This window comes from Lithobates pipiens, unplaced genomic scaffold (genome assembly GCF_037356315.1).
Source record: "Lithobates pipiens isolate NorthernLeopardFrog02 unplaced genomic scaffold, aLitPip1_a1.2 Scaffold_10, whole genome shotgun sequence".
NCBI lineage: Eukaryota > Metazoa > Chordata > Amphibia > Anura > Ranidae > Lithobates > Lithobates pipiens.
In genome coordinates, this window is record NW_027507686.1 from 21,181,747 (window position 1) to 21,200,661 (window position 18,915).

General features: G+C 41.6%; 1 protein-coding gene across 1 annotated transcript in view; it reads left to right on the forward strand.

The window, feature by feature from the left end:
• GPT2 (glutamic--pyruvic transaminase 2) overlaps positions 1-16,098 on the forward strand; it is a 62,950-nt gene extending 46,852 nt beyond the window's left edge. Inside the window, 6 exon segments of the mRNA XM_077452485.1 lie at positions 2,295-2,431; positions 4,414-4,588; positions 5,651-5,684; positions 5,687-5,805; positions 7,663-7,775; positions 10,081-16,098. Coding sequence (XP_077308611.1) covers positions 2,295-2,431; positions 4,414-4,588; positions 5,651-5,684; positions 5,687-5,805; positions 7,663-7,775; positions 10,081-10,171 — 669 coding nt within the window. The 3' untranslated portion in view covers positions 10,172-16,098.
• The last annotated feature ends 2,817 nt before the right edge of the window (positions 16,099-18,915 follow it).

The following is an 18,915-nucleotide window of genomic DNA, read 5'->3' on the forward strand; positions in this document are numbered from 1 at the left end:
GTCTTGCGTGGGAGCCGTGGGTGTGGCAGACTGTTTAAATTTAAGGTGCACCAAGGATTAATGGAAAGGCTGAATGGAAATAATGGTAAGGGATGGTTACCTGTTCATAAAGTCCAAAAAAGGACAAAGAGAACTACCGTATATACTCGAGTATAAGCCGAGATTTTCAGCCTCTTTTTTTAGGCTGAAAGTGCCCCCCTCGGCTTATACTCGAGTCACCGCCGTCTGCCTACACGATCAGCGTGTCGTGCAGACAGACGGCGGCCATTCCACTATTCAAAAGCCGCGCCTCCCTGTCTGTGATAGGCGGAACACTCAATTTCCCAGCAGTCAGTGTTCCGCCTATCACGGACATCCGCTCATTCTCATACTATGGACGAGGATGAGAGGATGTCCGTGATAGGCGGAACACTGACTGCTGGGAAATTGAGTGTTCCGCCTATGACAGACGGAGGCGCGGCTTTTGAACAGTGGAATGGCCGCCGTCTGTCCGAGCAGGAGGAGAAGTGCGGCTCGGCACGGCTCTGCACACAGAGGCTGCAGAAGGCAAAGAGACAGGTAGGCTGCGATGGACACAGGGATGGACGTGACGCAGGGATGGACGTGACGCAGGGATGGACGTGACGCAGGGATGGACGTGACGCAGGGATGGACACAGGGATGGACGCATGTCTCACCCTCGGCTTATACACGAGTCAATAAGTTTTCCCAGTTTTTTTTGTGGTAAATTAGGGGCCTCGGCTTATATTCGGATCGACCTATACTCGAGTATATACGGTATGCAGTCGTCCGTAATCATGAACATCGAGTACAAAGTCCTTGTGATTTCAGATAGATTGACCTTGGCTTAGTTTGTACCACACAATGCTCTGTGGTTTGCTCTATAAGTCAGTGAGGGAGATTTACTAAAACTGCTAGCCAATCGGCTTCTAACTTCAGCTTGTTCAATTAAGCTTTGACAAAAAACAAACTGGAAGCTGATTGGTTTCCATGCAGAGCTGCTCCAGTTTGAGTAAATCAACCCCAGTGTGTCCTTATAGCACTTGGGTGTATGTAAAAGCCTTCACTGATATTATTATAAGTCTTCAAAGTCATGATGTATTGGAATGGGGGGGGGGGGGTCCAATATATTCATTCTATCAGAGGTTACAGTTGAATATCTGTTCTTAGCAAATCAGGAATGTGTCATGGAAAACAATTTAACCACTTCGCCTGGGTTGACATCATGTGACGTTGTGGACTTGAAATGGAGATATCTGTATGAAAAGCCATCATTTCTCCCCCACACCCTCTGGTTCTTCTTGGGTCTCTCCTATGCAATCAGGAAACCAGAGAATGAATTCTAAGGCGGTTTACCATAGAACTGACCAGGGACAAGATGGTTTCCTGGCAATCTCAGAGACCAAAAGTGACGACATGACGTCGCTTCCAGCGCTGGATGATGTAAACACTGCTTTTTTTTAAATTTATTTATCTCTGGCCTTTTCAGCATAGAGTGGAGGACTTATAGACCCCAGATCTCTCCATAAAGAGGACCTGTCATGTCCTATTCCTGTTGCAAGGGATGTTTAGATTCTTTGTAATAGGACTTAAAGTGATCAAAAAATTAAAGGAAAATGAACTATACAAAAAATAAACAAAAAACAATTTTTTTTTTTTTATTATTTTTTTTAAAGCACCTCGTGCTCGCACGCAGAAGTGAGCACATACATAGGTTGCACCCGCATATGTAAATGGCATAAACCATACATATGAGCTATCGTTGCGATCGTTGGAGTGAGAGCAATAATTCTAGCCCTAGACCTCCTCTGTAACGCTAAACTGGGAAACCTGTTAAACTTTTTAATGTTTGGAGATTTTTAAGTACTGTAGTTTGGCGCCATTCCACGAGTCTGCGCAATTTTAAAGTGTGACATGTTAGGTATCTATTTACTATGCGTAACGTCATCTTTCACATTATACAAAAAAATTGGGGTAAATATTGTGTTTTGTTTTTTTATTCATTAAAAGTGTTTGTGTTTTTTTTTTTTTCCAAAACAAATAACGTTAGAAAAATTGCTGCGCAAATACCGTGTGACTTAAAAATTTGCAACAGCCGCCATTTTATTCCCTGGGGTCTCTGCTAAAAATATATAATTTTTGGGGGTTCTGAATAATTTTCTAGCAAAAAAAAAAAAATTTTTTTACATGTAGGAGAGAAATGGCAGGATTTGGCCCGGTGTGGAAGTGTTTTAAAGGGTGTTTACAGAATGCCGCCTTGTAATATTTCTCATGTATCGTCTTGTATTGTGCAGGTCTACCAGGACAATGTCTACTCCGATAGTTGCCAATTCCATTCCTTCAAGAAAGTTCTGTTTGAGATGGGACCAGAGTACAGCAATAATGTGGAGCTTGCCTCATTCCACTCTACCTCCAAGGGTTATATGGGAGAGTAAGTGTCCAGAATCAGCTTCATTAAGTCTGCCATTCGTTTACATATATACTCCTGTTCCTATCCCTTCGAGCCCTGCCCCCTGTATTTACCCTTATCCACCCCTAGAGGTCAGGGTAGAATGCATTATCGATCCTTCCTCTTTACAGCATGTCATCATAGTGTGCATTAGAAGCTGCAGCAAGTCACATAGAGCCTGTCTCATTTCCTGGCTGGAGGACATCCTTGCACATCTAGCCCTTTCTTCCTCATTGGATTTCAGCTCTTTCAATCATTGAGGCTCAGCATCACATGTGGGCATTATTGAGGGTGGTCTACTTGCAAATACAGCCTGCCTAGGATCGCCGACTCCTCCAGACTGACATCCACCTATCAAGACATTTTAATATTTTCCTAATGCTTCCCAAAAGCCAGCCCAGAGCTGAAGGCTCTGAAGAATATTAGTGCAGGGTGCTGCAATGTTTTCAGGAAACCTCTTTACCACCTGATTTAGTCCTTTAAATGCAACATTACCCTTCTGCAATGATGTACATCGCACACAGGTGTGTGTGTGTGTGTGTGTGTGTGTGTGTGTGTGTGTGTGTGTGTGTGTGTGTGCGGTGGGGGGTTTGTACTGCGGCCCCATAAATCTCCATTAGTGGCGTTTGGCAACAGCAACACCCTCCAAAATGTATCTCCTGTGCAATCTTTGCAGCGGTCATGGCAGTGGCATGTGTACAGCCAGGAGCACATGCATGTCAGTGTTAATGGGTTGGGAATGGGTGGTAAAACCACAGGTCAACTGCCCTGTTTTACTGCCCCCCAGCTGCATGTGTGAACGAAGCCTTACAAATGAGGAGAGGGTATGTGTAACAATGATTCCTAAAAAGAGTGCATCTACTGTACCGCTCCTCATTTGTATTTCTACTACATCATGACTGATGTTTTAGCTGGAAGCTGTACTGATTGTATTTATATTTCAGTCAATCAAGTTCCAGTGTATACTTGCAAGTAACTAGTGCCCCCTAGTGTTGAAAGATATAGACTAATGTGTTGAACAACTAAGTAAAGCGTTTGTTAACCCCAAAAAAATGGATCCTCCTCCTTTTTAAAGCATGTTATATGACAAAGTACTTGTCCTCTGTCCTATTGGCCCCTGGTAATGTCTAAAAAAAAATAAAAATAAAAATAAATAAAAACCTGGCTGATCCTGCCGTCCCTGTAGCAGTAAAACTTCTATTGGGTGAACTTTAAGCAGTTAAGGACCTTCTGCTATTAATCCAGTCACATTTCACTTAGATGTTAACACTAAGAACCCTTTCTCATTGGGGCCACCGTTCATTTTAGCAGCGCTTTACTGCTGGTTAAGCAGTGTTTAACGGCTGCCAGTGGGGCGCTCTTAACCCCTCAATAGCGGACAAAGAAGGGGGTTAAAAGTGCCAATGTTGCAGCGCTTCCGAAGGGCTGGACATTCATTTCAATGGGCATGGCGTTTTGGGAGCAGTGTATACAGCGTCCCCAAACCGCCCCAAAGATGGTGCTTGCAGGACTTTTCCTAACGTCCCGCAAGCATAACCCGCCCCAGTGTGAAAAGTCGCACTGAAATGAATGAGAGGGATATTTCTAGCGTTAAAATGCCTCAGTGTGAAAGGGCTCTAAGTGTTATTTTTTTTTTTTTAGGATTTGGATGGAGTAGAGAAAAAACCTCTGCCAGACTTCTTCTTTTTTTTTTTTTTTTTTTTTTTTGCAGTCTGGCCTAGTGTATGAATTCCCCCATCATTTAATGTACTGATGACCAAATGGGAAGTAAAGAGAAATCTTATTGATGGCATGGACAGCAGGAAAACTTTAACTTGCTTTCTTTGTATCCAGATAATAAAACTGAAAGTTTTTTGGCTGACGTTTCTTAATTGCTAATCATATGTACACTTTCTTGTTGTATTTGTGCAGTAATATAGGTGGTAGTATATGTTTACAGTACGTGATTTTTACATCTCTCTTAGATGCGGTTACAGAAGCGGTTACATGGAAGTGCTGAATCTGCACCCTGATATACTGGCCCAGCTGGTGAAGATGCTCTCTGTCCGCCTTTGCCCGCCAGTGTCGGGTCAGGCAGCAATGGATGTCGTAGTGAACCCGCCACAGCCCAATGAAGAGTCCTATGAGCAATTTATCAGGGTATGTTCAGCATGGGCAATATTATTATTATTATTATTATTATTATTCAGGATTTATATAGAACCAACAGTTTACGCAGCGCCTTTTTTTTTTTTTTTTTTTTTTTTTTTTTTATTAACATTTTTATTGATTTTATAGCAATTCCACAAATATTCCAAAATATATAACATTTCCAACACTTAAAAAGAAGAAAAGCTTATTCAGATATACCATATCCCCCCCCCCCCCCTAAAAAAAAAAAAAATGCAGCGCTTTATAATGTAGAGGGGAGACAGTACATTCATACCCTGTTCAAGTCAGTTTCTGGAAAGTATTGTGTCCTTTGTTCCTGGTGTAGAATATTTTCCTATAAAAGGAAAGTGGAGACCTAGGGTGCTCTATATGCATAGGGGTTGTCCCAATAAATATCATACAATTTGGGACCGATGGTTGGAAGAGGCTTCCACCTGCCCCGACGCAGAATAACTCTCTAACATATTTTCATATCCTGGTGTATGTGTGTGTTGCGTATGTATGTGTATGTATATATGTGTATGTATATATATATATATATATATACACATACATATACACACACATACTGCTCTCCCTATGGGTGTTTCTAACTTAAGCTCTCATGTTAACACATATGGTTTTTGCCATTTATATCCACCGGTAAATGGTGTAATCCTTCTCTAATATTGCTCCTTTACGTGACGAATCTTGCTATTGAAATTTATTTTTGCTCCTATGTTCATGTCGCCCCCTACGGCTTTCGCGATGTTCATTTCTGTATTACCTTGTCAATGTGCTTGTTCTTTTTTTGCTTGTAGTACATGTCACCCTAATTGTATTTATCCTTCTTATATGTACAATAAAACTTTTGTTTTTTTATCAAAAAAAAAAAAAGAAAGAGACCTGTCCAGCTTTTGCTTTTAGAATCTGAAGAATTATTTTATGTACAATGGACTTCTGTTTGTTTGTTTTTTTTTTTTTTTTTTTTATTTCTTCTTGTGGTGTGTGTTTTTATTATCAATCGTGGCTCCATAAGCACTAGAGATTTCTTTTATAATGTTCCCTCAGGAGAAAGAAACGGTCCTCGGGAATCTCGCTCAGAAGCCAGAGTGACGGAGGAATTATTTAATCAGGTTCCTGGCATTCAGTGTAACCCCTTGCAGGGTGCCATGTACGCCTTTCCCCGGATCTTCATCCCACCTCGAGCCGTAGAGAAGGCGAAGGTCAGTTGCGCATTGTCGCGTGTTGGCAGAGTTACTGATTATTCACTATAGTAGCCCCTGCTACTACAGTGATTGCCGCCATCTTCCAGGACCCGGAGGGGGGGGGGGTGCCTCCTTTTTTGCACAGGTGCCATTTAGAGAGCATCTTAATGAAAACAAGACATTCTCTATATGGACAAGGTAGAAATAGTGATTTTAATTTCTTTGTTTTGCATGCATTGCTCTTCCATGTGCTCCTTACTTTGAAGGCCAATTATAGGTGGGGGCAGTAGCCAGTTGATTGATACTGATGTAATAGAGGTAAGGGGGCACACTGGACACCTTTGCAGCCGTTGTCTTGGGTGTCCTGTGCCTTTTGAGGGGTGGGCTCCCTCCAGGCTCACCTGCCTTCTCTCTATCCATTAGAGTGCATGTGCTTCTACTATGGAGGCTCTCATAAATTGACAAGCGTTAGGACTGCAGAAATACTTGGGTGCCTTGGAGTGGCTCTGCAGCTTACTCATGTATTTGCAAATGTGTGCAAACGAAACCCCTGTTTTTAACACAAACTATTTGACAGGATAATTTGGTAGCAGATTGGATGGTGAGTTGAGCTGGCACTTTTCTTTGGTTTTGTTTTATAATGATTTCAATGCTTATTTCTTCTCCCTATCCAATCAAAGGACTCTTTGCATGCATTGCGTAAATGCAAGGCGTTCTGTAAATGGTGCCTAGCAAGTGACCCCTTGTTATTCTATACAGCAGGCAGCCACTTGTCTGGAGAATCAGAAGACCGCAAGGATCACTGTAGTCACTTTGGCTTCTTCAGTGGGGGATATGTACTAAAACTGGGTGAACACAGAATCTAGTGCATAGAAACCAATCAGCTTCTAGTTTTAGTAAATTCCCCCCACCCTGTGATTCTCCACTTCCACAGGGATCAGTCAGGTATTGAAAATGCACACTTGGTCTAAGTTGGACCAGTGTAACTATCCAAAAAAAACACAAAAAAAAAAAAACAATACAGTGGAACCTCAGTTTGCGAGTAACGCGGTTTATGAGCGTTTCCAATACGAGCAATTTCTCTTTTTAAATCCTGACTCGCTTTGCGAGCATCGTCTCCCAAGACGAGCAGGATTTTAGCCGCTGGGGTGTGCAGTACCACATTTGGCCAGAGGTGCGGGGGCGCCCCGACGCTCAGACACTCTTAGCCCTTGTACACACGGTTGGAGATTCAGACGGAATGTGTCCAATCGGAGCGTTTTGTCGGATATTCCGGACTGTGTGTGGACTGCATCGGACTGTTTCCGTCGGACCAAATTTTCCAACTTGCTGGAAATATTTTACAACAAAATGCTCCGATCGGACATACTCCGATCATGTGTAGCCTACTCCGACGGACAAAGTGCCACGCATGCTCAGATCAAATTCCTACATCAAAGCTATTGGCTACTAGCGTGAACGTAGTCCCGTCGTAATGAAATAACGTCATCACGTTCTGAACGATCGGATGTTCCGACAACTTCGTCCGACCGTGTGTATGCAACAGTTCGGACAAAATCCGACGGATTTGGTTGTCGGAATCTCCGGCCCTGTACAAGGGCTTAGACTCTCCGTTCCCGAGCGTCTCGAGTGCTCCCCGGCACCTCTGGCCACATGCAGTACTGCATAGACAAGCAGTGGCTGTGGAACGGATTATCTGAGTTTGTTATTTCCTATGGGGAAACTCGCTTTTGTATATACGAGTGCTTTGGATTACAAGCATTATTCTGGAATGAATTATGCCCCTAATCCGAGGTATTACTGTATCTGGAATTCAGCTTTAATGTGATAAAGGAAAAACGTAAAACAATTCTAATAAGTGTCTTATACCCACAGGAGCTGCAGATGGAGCCGGACATGTTCTACTGTATGCAGTTACTGGAGGAGATGGGGATTTGTGTTGTACCAGGAAGTGGTTTTGGCCAGAGAGAGGGGACTTATCACTTCAGGTAACGTTGATTGTCAGTAGGAAATCTAGAAAACCCGCCCACTGGAACAAGTCAATCTCACATTCTGGTTGCTTTGGGCAGCAGTTGCCTTTGCCTTTGTTTGCATAAATCAATCCTTTGTATCTCTTCCCTACTAATATACCATAAGGAAACTTGGGTGAAGAGAAATTATCACTACTGATAGAGTTCACTTCTTGTCACACTCTGCTTCTAAGTACCTTTTAAAGTGATTCTAAGGCCCAGTTCACTCTCATGCGGTGCGGGACCCGCAGCGATTTCTGTGTGGTTCTCACACCGCATCAGGACTGCAGGCCGTTCACACTGTGTGCTGCAAACTGTTGCTGTGTCAATATAGAGTTACTGACACCCCCAAATCGGTTTGTAGAACGCAGTGCAAACTGTGGAATTGGATCACGTGGGTCTGAACACCTAGCGAAAGTTCAGTAGTATGCCAGTACCAGAGAAAACCACAAAAGACCTGCACCCAAAGAGGGCCTTCATTAAGCACTTAAGCCCCAGAAAGGTTTTACCCCCTTCCTGACCAGGCCATTTTTTGCAATACAGTGCCGCGTTGCTTTAACTGACAATTACGCGGTCGTGCGATGATGTACCAAAATAAAATTGATGTCCTATTTTTTTTGTTCCCACAAATAGAACTTTCTTTTGGTGGTATTTGATCACCTTTTGCGGGTTTTATTTTTTATGCTGTAAACAAAAAACATTCTTTACTTTCTGATAAAAAAAATTCAAATTTCTTCATCAGTTTAGGCTAATATGAAAAAAAAAATTATCCCAATAAGCATATATATTGATTGGTTTGCGTGAAAGTTATCATGTTTACATACCGTGGGTTTGATTTATAGCATTATATATTTTTTTTGTTTTTGTTACTAGTAATGGCATCGATTTTGCGATTTTTAGCAGGACTGTGACATTGTGGCGGACGAATCGGACTCCAAGTGACACTTTTTTTTGGGACTAGTGACACCAATAGAGTGATCGGTGCTAAAAGAAAATGCACCGATCCCTGTATAAATGACACCGGCAGGGAAGGGGTTAACACTAGGAGGTGATCAAGAGGTTAAGGGGGTCAGGGGTGTGTTAGACTGGAGGAAAACGGTGATAGAGTTTCAGCTTTGCTGAAACAGAAGATCTCTCTTTTCCTCACTGATAGATCAGCGGTGTGCCTTGTTTACATAGCCACACCCAGTGGCGTTGCTAGGTCTACAAAAGATCTGGGGCTAGAGCCCATAGCAGCATAGTAAAGAAAGTCATATCCTTGGGCGCGCATACACATGTATATACAGTTGTGTGTGTGTGTGTGTGTGTGAGAGAATATATCCCCAGAGAGCCTCCCCCTTAAATCTGGGTCCCCAGAGAGCCTCCCCTCCCCTTGGGGACCTCTGCAAAGACTTTGGGCTATGGGCCACAGATTCGTGGCTATAGCCCCTAGCGATGCCACTGGCCACCCCATTGCTCCGAGTATCCTGTGAATGGTTGGCGGTGGCCATTGCGGCCGTCAGACCCGCTGATTGGCCACAGTGGGAGCTGCGCTTCAGCGGAGCACACGCCCTACACCACGTGGACAAAATCGCTTGCAGGTACGTGATTTTGAGCAGCCAAGCCATCCTGCCACAGTATATGTATGGTAGGCGGTTAAAGAAAGCAAGGTAGCATTTTAAGAAGGGGTCAGCAATGGCCTTTCCAGCAAAGTGTCTGTTGGGTTGATTCAATGTGCAGAAATTTACAGACGCATATCAGGAGTCAGCTCAGTTATATCTGGTTGCTGCACTCATTGCACCCCACCAAATAACTACTCTGGTAGGTGGTTTTGTGCAACAGGGATACTTTGTATTGTCCATGACAAAATATTTAGCAACCTAGACATCTACCTGGATTGAGCTGTGACCGATCCTGAGAACAGGTGTGAAGGAGACAGTTGATTTATAACTTGCTGCTTGTCTTGACTGTGAACACTTTCCTGAGACAAGCAACAGCAAGAAGAATGCATCCTCCTTCCTCTGCATTGCTCTTGCTTGTCTTGGGGAAAGTGTTCAGTCAGGACAAGTAGCAGCTATAAATCAGCCGTCTCCTTCACATTTGTTGTCAGATCGACCAGTGCGCTGATTGAAAAAAAAAAAAAAGTCATCTAAGACCAGCTTTAAAGTTCAGCTGTCAAAAAAATGTATCTGCCTATGGCTGGTGGTACATGTAGTCTCTCTTTCTCCTTTGCCTCTTCTCTCCAGAATCTATGCAGGCCTTGATTCTGGTCCCTTTTTTTTAACCAGGATTTCTGTATTTCTAGGATGACCATTCTTCCTCCTCTGGAGAAGCTGAAGCTGCTGTTACAGAAAGTCAAAGAATTTCATGTACGATTCCTGGATGAATTTTCCTGAAATTTATGAGCAATTCACAGACTTGGCTGACCACAAATGCAAAGTGCTGGTGACTTGGCGTGTAGTACAATAAGCAATGCGTTATTAATGTTGGATTCTAAGGAAGTTATACTTTTTACATTCTGGACAAAACTGTAGGAAAGACAAATGGAAATGTAACCAACAACTAACAGTCAGTCGGGTTTTTTTTTTATACCTGTTTTATAACAGCAGACTGATTTTTGCCAACACTTTTTTTTCCAATTTTTAATCTAGTTTAAAGCTGAACTTGAAAATCCTAAATTTGTGAGCAGGAAGTGTTTTTTTTTTTTTTTTTTTTATTGCAGAAGAGACATAATATTTCTCTTCTGCAATAAAGGGTTTTTACCTTTTCTCCTTGCAAATTGTTTACAAGCCAAGGGGGCTGAAGATCCTGAATCCAGAAGAAACAAATGAGAAGATCATAGTACCGGCATGGGAGCTTGGGGATGTCACATCGCTGGACCTGACGCAAGTATATGTTTCCTACTGCTCATGCGCGAGTCGCGCTGTGCTGTCTGAATGGTCCGTCAACTTCTGGGACACACACAGGTCCCAGAAGGTAGAGGGGGGAGGAGGAGGGGCCTGACATGACTTGGATCCACATGCAGCAATCTTACCAGGGAGTGGGTACCTAGCAAAACCTGGTCCCCCTCCCCAAAAGTGTCAAACTTGGCGGGGGGGGGGGGGGGGGTGTGCGAACCTTTTTGGGTGAAGCTCCACTAGAACTGATCAAGCTGACGTTAAGCCGATTGGCTACCATACACAACTGCACCAGATTCTGAGTGCTCCAGATTTAGTAAATAAACCCCATAGTGTCTTTTTGCCCATTTATGGTAATGTGAGTGTGTGCACATAGGGGGTCATTTACTAAAGGAAAATCCACTTTGCACTGCAAGTGCACTTGGAAGTGCAGTCGCTGTAGATCCGAGGGGGACATGCAAGGAAAATAAAAAACAGCATTTTAGTTTGCGCGTGATTGGATGATAAAATCGGCAGAGCTTCCCCTCATTTCAGATCTACCCCATAGATTTAGAGCGACTGTATTTCCAAGTGCACTTGCAGGGCAAAGTGGATTTTCCTTTCGTAAATAACCCCCATAGCATCCTGTCGTCGCCCATCCCCCCCCCCCCCACCACCACCACCACTATACACTTACCCAGCTATGCTAACTCTCCTTCCAGCCCGGCTCCATGCCCTTGTGGACTTCCAGGAGATCTCCCCCATGTGACAGTGCTCCCACCTGATTGACCAGTCATCAGGTCTGAATGCTGTCATGTGGGGGTGCCAAGATGCTCACCTCCCCTATCTAAACCTTGACACCAGTCCTATAAAAGAGCTTGGACAAGCCAGGGGAGGCAGTGTGGCTGGATACATATACATGCCTGGGGAGTGGGTTTTGTGAAGACTCATTTGCCCTCAATGGACAAAGTGACATTTACTTTAGGGGCTCACTGAACAAAGACCACAGTGCAGTAAAAGGCGTTCTATCAAAGCTGGTGATCGCTGTGCTGAATTGCTCAAATTAGGGTGTACTTGGAAGTCCACTATCAGCTGCTGTGCATATTCTAGGCTACAGTTTGGTCAAACTACGGCCCTCCAGCTGTTGTGGAACTACAAGTCTCATCATGCCTCTGTGAGACATGCTTGTGGCTGTTAGAATCTTGCAATGCCTCATGGGACTTTTAGTTCTGTAACAGCTGAGGGGCCGATGTTTGCTCCCCCCTGTTTTAGGCCCTTATCTACTTCTTAGTACACTAATTGGGGAACCTGAATGACATATTTTTGTCTATAATTTAAAACGGAGTTAGTTCTACAAAGCAAAGTTTACAGATTTTTGGCTACACATATCTGTTACATTAAAATTATTTGAAATTTGTTACATTGTCTGTTACATTTATAAACCACAAATGTCTGTTGCATATAAAATTTACAATTTTCATATTACAATACATGTATATAAAAAGATAACTCTGGAGGGGAGAGATTTTACTAAAACTGGAGCCCAGAGAATCTGGTGCAGCTGTGCATAGTAACCAATCGGCTACTAGGTGTTGGGATCGCTTCACACTGATGGTCCGATCGGGTCTGCCTTGTCAGTTTTGCAGGCAGACCTGATCGGACATTCATAGCTCTCTATGGATGTTAGCGGATATGTGTCCACTGACACGCACGGCATCCGGTCCACTAAAAACAGATGACTGGGGATCTGACCCCATCCATCCGGTGGATCGGATTGGATGACAATTGGATGGGAATGGACAGGCAGTCCGTTTCCATACAACCGCCCCATAGAGAACAGCAGGCTGTGTCAGTGTCTGCTCTGCATAGCAGAGTGGACCCGGACCTGTCATCCGCCCCTAACTAGCAGGCAGATCCACTTGGCGGAGTCCGCCCCGCCTGCAAGGGGCCTTATTGTCAAAGCTTCATTGAACAAGCTGAATGTAGAAGCTGATTGGTTACTATGCACATCTGCACCAGATTCTCTGGGTTCCACTTTTAGTAAACCCCCCTCTTGTTTACAGTATTAAAAAATGCTAGAAAATGTTTGTTTATAACAAAAAAAATGTTATTTATATATATATATTTTTTTGTGTGTTTTTTTTTTTTTTATTCAGATGCTTTTTTTGCATTAGCATGCAGTACCTCCTACTATCCAGTAGGTGACAGTGTTACAGAGAATACTACATGTTTGTTAGTCTTTACTGCGCTGCTTAGAGACCAATGTCAGATTGCAGTAAGCAGTGTTTTTCAAATCCAGTCCTCAAGGTGCCCCAGCAGGTCATGTTTTCAGTATTTCTCTCAAATCACCTGTGCAAAATAATGGGAAGCCTGAAAACATGATCTGTTGGGGCAGCTTGAGGATGGGAGTTGAGAAATATAAGCCAATAACCAGAAATAACAGGACCACGGGCTGCATTTCTGGTTACTTTGGTTTATGGCTTGCATAGCTCTAATTCTGTTTTACGCTGCTTTATGGTACAAGACTAGGTACGCCAGTTGATTTACCTGTGTAGCATACAGCATAGTCCACAGACTTGGAGGGCTTCACCGCTTGATAGCAGGTCATAAAATAGATATTCTTGAAAAGGGAGTCTGGTGTGTGTGTGTGTGTGTGTGTGTGTGTGTGTGTTTTTGTGTTTTTTAATACTGCATGCTTTAGATTAACCCATCTTTTTTGGCTCCCTAAATAAACCCTCCACCCACACACATTGGGGTGATTTTCTAAAACTGGAAAGTGCACAATCCAGTGCAGCTCTGCATAGAAACCAATCCACTTCTCACTTCAGCTTGTTCAATTTAAGCTTTGACAATGAAACCTGGAAGCTGATTGGTTTCTGTGCAGAGCTGCACTGAATTTCTCATTCTCCCGTTTTAGTAAATCACCCTATTTGCATTAGTCTGGCTGTACAATCGCCTTTTTACCAATGATTATGTAATGTGAGAGTCTCCTGTACTACAAAGTTGTTGGTGGACCTAAAAAAGAAAGTGTACAGAGCCAGCTTAATCAGATTGTAGTATGTTTGCTCAGCTTTAGCTTTGTTTAAAGGGTAGCTATAGTGTATTTGTAATTTTTTATTTTTTTAACCACTTTAGTCACAGTTACGATTTTTAATTGCCACTGGGTGACCGACTATTTGTCGCAGCTTTGTTTTAAAATACCACCAGAAATTGGCTGGTAAGTCGGGTCCCTGTGTTGGTTCTTGCTGGAACTGCTGGTGGTCAGTATTCGTAACAACAAACGGTGCTAAGCCCCCTGGGCTTAGCAATCGGCTCCTGGGCTTCTGATGCTTCTAATGCCGCGTACATATGACCGGACTTTGAGGGACTAAGTCCGACGGACTTTCGGCAGAGTTCCGACTGACTTTCCAAATGAACGGACTTGGCCACACACAATCACACCAAAGTCCGATGGATTCGAACGTGATGACGTACGACTGGACTAGAACAAGGAAGTTCATAGCCAGTAGCCAATAGCTGCCCTAGCATCGGTTTTTGTCCGTCGGACCAACATACACACGAATGGATTTCTCGGTCCGGCGGAGTTCAGGTGGGAAAATGTAAAACATGTTCTATTTCTAAAGTCCGCCGGATTTTTGGCAAGCAAAGGTCTGATGGAGCCCACACACGATCGAATTGTCTGACGGACTCGTTCCGTCAGACCTTTGCTGTCAAAAAGTCCAGTCGTGTGTACGCAGCATAAAAGATTGCTTTTATTGCTGTAGAGGTGAATATAAATGGTATGCTCCCGCATAGTGATTATATGGGGTGTATAGCGTTGTCACTACACTTCCTGTCAGTAAGGAGCTCCATCCAGCCTCTAACTACAGAAGTACATAACTGTTAGCAGTTGCTGCAAAGGGGTCTGGAACTGGTCGGTGGGGGGGGATAGATATAGATATATACACACACACATATATACACATATATATATATACACACACAGGATTTTACTCTGAAGGAGGCATCAGCTAAAGGGTCACATCCTACTGATTGCACGTTTTGTCCCTTATGCTGATTTTTTTTTTTTTTTTTTTTTTTTGTAGCTACACTTAATGCTGCATGCTTACATTGCAGCTAGGTCTCAGGGGAAAAAAAATACTCATAAAAGACACTTAAATATAGAAGCATAGAGATGTGTGAAGGGATCTCACCACTGCAATACCAGCCACAGATGAAGGCTGCTCTTAGTGCTATCTGAGATTGTTAATAAGCTTGCTGATGAGCAAGGAAGACCTTACACCTTATAACTCCTCATTTTACATTTAGATCATCGTACATATTTGTTTAAAGAACTTTAGGTAAAACTTTTTTTTTTTTCAGGGTGAGGGAGGGTTATAGCCCCTGTCCCATTTGGGGCCTTCACTTCCTGTCCCATAGCCACAACTGGAAGTGAGAGGAAATCCCTGCACATTAACTACTTCCTGCCCATAGGACGTCCTATGAAGTGAAGATACGTGGATGATCCCTGCAACTACAGGCATCATCCAGATATCTTTTTTGTTTTCAGCCAGCGATTCCCTCTTTTGTACAAGCCATCCTAGGGGCTGATTAGCCACTGGATTGCTTTTACAGGCAGCGGGAGGGGACATCGCCACCAAGGGCATCTCTCCGGGCTCTCCCATGTGATTGGGGAGCCGGAGACCCAATCTGGCAGTGGCGTCGGGTTACCATAGAGCTCTGTGATCCTGGGGCCCGAAAGCGATGTCATGATGTAATTTCTCAGCTAAAGCAGATGTAAACACTGCCATTTTTTTCTTCTTAAGCAAAATTTTTTTTTTTTTTTGTTTTTTTGTTTTTTTATCTTATGCTTTCCAGGGTAGAGGAGATAACTGGGTCCCCTCTACCCTAGAAAGCATGAGATAAAAAATAAGTAAAAAAACAATTTTGGTTTGTGATGCTTTGCCTTTAGAAATCTTTTTTTTATTTACTTCAAGGTCAAGGCTTTCACACTGTCTCAGTGCTGCCCCCTTGTGGATTGTTTTATCTCGCAGTTGAAAACTGCTGAACAATGCTGCTCATGTATCATTATAATAAAATTATCCAGGATTTCAAGTCGGTTCATATGTTTACTTTCCATAATAATGTCCCTTTTTATAACAGCCGGGAAAAGTGTCAGGGTTTTGTTTACATTTTAATATTGACTTTTTTTTTTTTATCTAACGGGTGTCAGGAAATTATTTTTTTTTTTTGAAAGAGAAATTGAATTCTTACATATTTTTGTAAGCATTTTTTCTAACAGAACTGTGTTTTTTTTAGTAGTTGGTTTCCTCTTTCTTGTAGACACAATTATAAGCTGTTGTAATAACCTGTTTAATGCTGTAACGCCAAGAATGTTTCCACTCTATTGCAGTAGTCTTGGTGGGTTTTATATAAATCTATCAATAAAAGTGAATTTTTAAAACTTACATTGTTGTGTTTTTTTCTATCACTGGGGGGGGGGGGGGGGGGGTGCACTCAAGAGCTACACCTGCTTGTCAGATGAGGACCTTCTCCAAAGAAAAGCAGTACAATGTGATGGAATAGGCATTGCCCAGATTCTTACTGTACAGGTCTTCCTTAGATTTCATACTCAAGATAGAGACTATCGGCTCCAACATATCTGGACAAAAGTCCTTGAGCGCCACAACAGGTCATGTTTTTAGGCTTTCCATTCTTTTGCACAAGTGATTTGATCAGTTTCACTCCCTTAGTAAATTACCACAGCTGTTTCATCTGAGGGAAATCCTGAAAACATGACCTTGAGGACTGGAGTTGAGAAACACTGTACTAGAGAACAAGCATAAGATCTACCAATGACTTTGTAATGTGATTCTCCTGTACTAAAGTTTTTGATGGACCTAAAAAGAAAGTGTACAGAGACGTGTTTCAAGGGCGATGTCCTCTTTCTCAAAGCTCAGAGAAAGAGGGCATCGCCCTTGAAACATATAAGCTGCGCCCTCTTTGGTGGACACCCATCTGGGCTTGTGATGGGGATTCGATGCATGCACTTGACTTTATTTCCTTTTGTAAGTATAGTCGACATGCACAGTTCATTTCAAATAAAAAATTTGGATTCATTTTTTGTTATTCAGATACATCAATATCCAATTACAATAGTAATGAATTTAAACATATCCAAAATAACAAAAAAAAATTCTAATTCAAATTTGAAAACCAATTCGAATTTGAATACGAGAATCGACTACAAAAAAAGGATACAAAGGATTCAGAACAGAATATTAAATATAACGGTAAATAAAGGAATAGAAAATAAATATAATAATTATAGAATAGAAAAAATAATGTAAAACAGAACAGATAGAATATAAAATTATAGAAAATAATAGCATAAAACCGAATGGAAAATTAAATAGAATAGAAAATTTAAAGAATAGAAAAAATAGCATAAAACAATAGAAAACAAAAGAATATAAAATTCTAGACTAGAAAAGAATAGCGTACTTCTTGTAAAAAAAAAAAGAGAAAAGAATAGCGTAAAACGGAATAGAAAATGAAGTGGAATAGAAAATAAAATTATAGAAAAGAATAGCGTAGAACGGAATAGAAAATGAAATATAATAGAAAATAAAGGCATAGAATAGAAAATTATAGAATAGAAAATGAAATATAATAGAAAATTAAACAAATGGACTAGAAAATTATACAATAGAAAAGAATAGCGTAAAATAGAATAGAAAGTTAAAGAATAAAATAGAAAAGAAAATAAGGGAATAAAATAGAATGGATTTCAGAAGACCCTTTATATTCTATTTTTTTTTTATTTCAAATAGAATACAATTGAAAAAACAATATTCTAGACTTCAATAGAAAGAATATAACCATCTTCCGAAAGTCAAATTTCAAATAGAATAAATTTGAATTGACTAGATTAGAAAATAAGAAAATAAATAGAGTAAAACAGAATAGAAAATAAAAGAACAGAATAAAATGGAAAATAATAGAATTAGAAAAGAATAGAATATAACGGTCTCAAATTTTAAATAGATTAGAAATCAGAAAATTAGAGACTAGAATTGAAAACAATAGAATATAACCTTTTTTCAAAATTCGAATAGAACAAATTTTCAGAATTTGGTCGAACTGATAGATATTTGTTTCACAGCTGATCACAGAGGTAAACATATGTCGGTTATTTGGCACTCCTTTCCTCATGCTGACGGCATGAGGATCAGAGAAGAGAGATGTTAACCGGCTTCTCTAAAAGGGACATCTACACTGATAATCGGGAAACTCATTTTCAGTGTCCTGATTATTGGCGCAGTCCCACCAGTGCTTCAAAGGGTCATTCAAAGTGTGACAGTGCTGAAAGCTGAAAATTGACCTGCGGTGGAAGGGGGTAAATGTGCCCACTAGGCAAGTGGTTAAAAAAAAAAAAAAAAACAGTAGGAAGGTGGACATCTATTTTTGGAGTGACAAATATAAAAGCCACTGCAGAAATAATGCACAGGCAGCCAGTGTGCCAATTGAATGTCTGTGAACCTACCCAATACAAGTCACCTTCGCAAAACGTTATGTCTGTGGTAAATGCACAATAAGGCCTGACAGCCGTGTTTCATTTATTTGTTTGTCCCTCCTGTCCTGGCCAGCCTGGCCTCTAGCTCAAGGACTGCTTCCTTTGCTACCACGCCATAGTGGACTAATAGTCCAGTGTACAATACAGTATAGTATAGGGTTCCACACAATTCTGCAGTGCATCTAAAGAAGTTAGTTGGGAAACTTTCTATCACATTTTGAGAGGCCCTAAAATCAAAGGCTGGAAAGTGTATTGGTCTGAAACATTACATTACAAAAAAAAGATAAAGTAAAAAGTGTTCTACTGTTACTGTGTGTTATTAACCGTTTGCGTCGCAGGAATGCCAATCAGCTGCAGCATTGATCTCCATATTTTGAGAGCAGCAGGTTGCTGCTCTCAGAATACATACATCAGTGCCTACAGCACTGCAGGGGGAGTATTCTCTATCCGCTGTTAAAAAAACAAAACAAAAAAAAACTTGTATGCCCAACGTTGGGAGCACGGGGTAGTCAGCAGCCAATAGCTCCTATACTCAGCATATACTTTTTATTTTACATTTTTCTGGCAGATATTTCTTCATCCACATCGATCATTGTGAATGGAGGAGAAACTTAGGTTATTTTTTTCATTCAGCCCAAAGGCTCAACATAAAGATGTACTGCATGCCCAACATTATGAGTGTGGCAGAAGCTCCTAAAACTGGTCATAC